Raw genomic sequence first — 2730 nt, 5'->3', positions numbered from 1 at the left:
CGTGACGGCGGCTGTTTCTCCTCTCGCAGTGCACGTAGAGCCCGGCACGTGTGAAGTCATTGCAGCTCACAGGTGCTGCAATAAGAACAAGATCGAGGAGCGCTCCCAGACGGTGAAATGCTCCTGCTTCCCGGGGCAGGTGGCAGGGACGACGCGGGCAGCTCCCTCCTGCGTGGATGGTGAGTACCCCGCGGCCGCAAGCCGGGTGCCATGAACCCCCCCGACTGCATCTTCCCGGTCGGTCAGGCTGGCGCGGAGTTTCTGTGCCCCCGGTATTAGCAGAGGAGACCTGCCCGGGGGCTCCTGCAGCAGAGCAGAGGGGCAGAGGGAGCGTTTTGGGGACACTCTCTGTTGGTGTGGCTGCATTTCCCCGCCCTGTGCAGCCCCAGGCTGTGTGCCATGGGTGGGTTCTGGGGCTCCCACGGTTCCAGCTCCTCCAGCGCGTCACTGCGCTGGGACCAGGTGCCGCAGCATTGATCCCTGCGCACCTGCTCACTGCGCTGCTGCAGGGATGTGCTGCAGCCATGCAGACCATCACCTGCGAGGAGCACTAAGCAAAGCTCCAGCCATGTATATTTTATCGAGTGGCATCACGTGGCGTCGCCGAAGAGCCAGCGGGAGCAGCTGCAGCTTCTGCCACCGTGGGATCGATTCGCCGTAGTGAGCTTCTCCCAGCGGTGTATCTATTCGCTTGCCAGCCAGTGTCCTGTGAGCACAGTTGTGTGCCACACCAAGAAATGCCAGGATGAATTGTCAGGGAAGGCTTTCGCCGTCCCAAACAGCTCGTGTGCGTCATCTTTCCCAAAGGTAGGGGAGCCCTCTCTGGTTACCCCCGTTGGAGGCATCAATTACAAGAGCCTAACAGAGTCGAGCAGTGGTAGACAGTCCCTTTGCCTCCGTAAGAGGAGCCTGCAGTAGGTTAGTGAACAGCGCTCTCCCTACTCTTGTTGGGAGCGAGGACGGGGCTGTCGTCAGGCTTTTCACCTGGGGTAGGGAGAGGAAGCAGGGTGCTTCGGGGGCGGGTGGAGCGGTTGGCTCAAATGAGGCCGGGCAGCCGACAAGCGGCTCCTCGGCAGGGTCTGTGCTGGAGAGAGGGGCTGCACCTCCTGCCCTGCCCGCCCGCACCTCCCGAAGGCAGGCGGGGCTGGCACCCTGTCCCCCAGGCACTGCCAGCCCAGAGCAGCCTCGCCAGTCCTCCGAGCCCCGTGCCGCAGCGCGGCCGCTGACGCCCTCCTCTCCCCCAGCCTCCATCGTGCTGCAGAAGTGGTGGTGCCAGATGGAGCCGTGCCTCGACGGGGAGGAGTGCAAGGTGCTGCCCGACCTCTCGGGCTGGAGCTGCAGCAGCGGCAACAAAGTGAAGACGACCAAGGTACGTCCCCTGGCAGGGTGCTGAGGGGGGAAGCCTCGCTGGCCTGTCCCCAGCCTGGGGCAAGCAAAGCCCCGGAAAGCGTCCCCGGAGAGTTCGCAGGGGAAGGGGAGAGCCTCGGCTTTTCCAGGGCACGTGCCGTTTGTTACGGATGCACCTAAGCAGAGCCGAGGGTCTGGGCTGTGGTGTTGTCACCAGTGCTGGAGGGGCCGGTGGGGGTAGCACAAACCCCGAGTGGGTCCCACAGCTTTGCTGATCGATAACTCCCACGGTGAGGAGGGCGTTGCGTGGCGCAGCCCGCGAGCAGACATGCTGGGAACATTTCTGTACCAGCCCAGGGCTGCTGGGCCGTCCTGGCTGCTCCCCAGCGTCTCCCCGCTGCTCCGGGGCAGCAGGTTGCTCGTCCCAGCTGAGTGGCACAGCCCTGAATCCGTCACCGCTCCCCCGTCTGAGGCAATCATCTGTGACAGAGCACTACATGATTATTATTTTCATGGCTTGCTGAATGCCCCAAAGAACAAGGTATAATTAAAATTTTATCAAACTCATTAGTAATTACATATATGCCATGGTTAATCAGTTGCATAATTTTGTAATCATTGTTCATACTGTTGAGTGTAATTATTCCTTATGCTTTAGTTTTTCCCTGCCATAAAATTATCGTATTAAGTGATGTTGGGATTTTTTTCATTATTGCTATTATTTTTGTGCACAGAAAGCACTTTCATGCTCAAGTATTTTTATGGACATCCAAGAAGGTTCCTCTGGCCCTGGGCATCCATTACTGACCAGTAACTGCAGCACGACATTTAGCTCATTGTCTTTTTCCCATCTTAATATTGTTTGTTTATTTTTTCCCCCCAGCTGCTAACTTAGCCCAAAGCCTCTGCTCTGGGCTCTCGCTGGAGACCATTCCCGTCTGCAGGACGCCAGGGCTTCCGCTCTCCTCCCTCGTCCAACAGCCCTGACCTCCATGGCCATCCTCCTAGCACCCCTTTTGGGTCCCTTGCCCTCCCCTCGGGAGGTGGCATTTTGGAAACACAGACCTGTGTTTTCAAAAGGATTTTGGGTGCCCCGTTAGGAACTGCGCCGAGGGGGCTGGATTTGCCGCTCCCGGTCCCCTCTCAGACAGACCCCCAGTGGAAGCTGTAGCCAGAGCACGGGGTTCGCAAACAATCCATAAGCTGAAATTTGGAACGACCACCCCATTAAATGAATGTGAAGAGCAAATCATATTTGCATCTCCTGCGGCTGTTCACTGGAATTTGCAGACAGGGGAATCGGCTGGGTGCGTTGGGTGACTCGCCCGCTGCAGACAGGTTGACCGTTTCCATTAGCAGGTGCCTGCCCCACTCTTCTCCTCT

At 58.5% G+C, this 2730-nt stretch overlaps 1 protein-coding gene across 1 annotated transcript; it reads left to right on the top strand.

Moving 5' to 3' along the window:
• Positions 1–25: 25 nt before the first annotated feature.
• Positions 26–1369, top strand: LOC104071978 (protein FAM19A2-like; the record flags this gene model as incomplete). The annotated part of the gene is made up of 2 exons (XM_009584246.1): positions 26–179; positions 1245–1369. Coding segments are annotated over 2 exons (279 nt in total), but the record flags the coding sequence as incomplete, so codon positions are not given.
• Positions 1370–2730: the final 1361 nt, after the last annotated feature.

This window comes from Fulmarus glacialis, unplaced genomic scaffold, assembly GCF_000690835.1.
Source record: "Fulmarus glacialis isolate BGI_N327 unplaced genomic scaffold, ASM69083v1 scaffold24518, whole genome shotgun sequence".
NCBI classification, from domain to species: domain Eukaryota; kingdom Metazoa; phylum Chordata; class Aves; order Procellariiformes; family Procellariidae; genus Fulmarus; species Fulmarus glacialis.
Note: the sequence above shows the minus strand (reverse complement) of the source record. Positions and strands in the feature narration are given on the sequence as shown.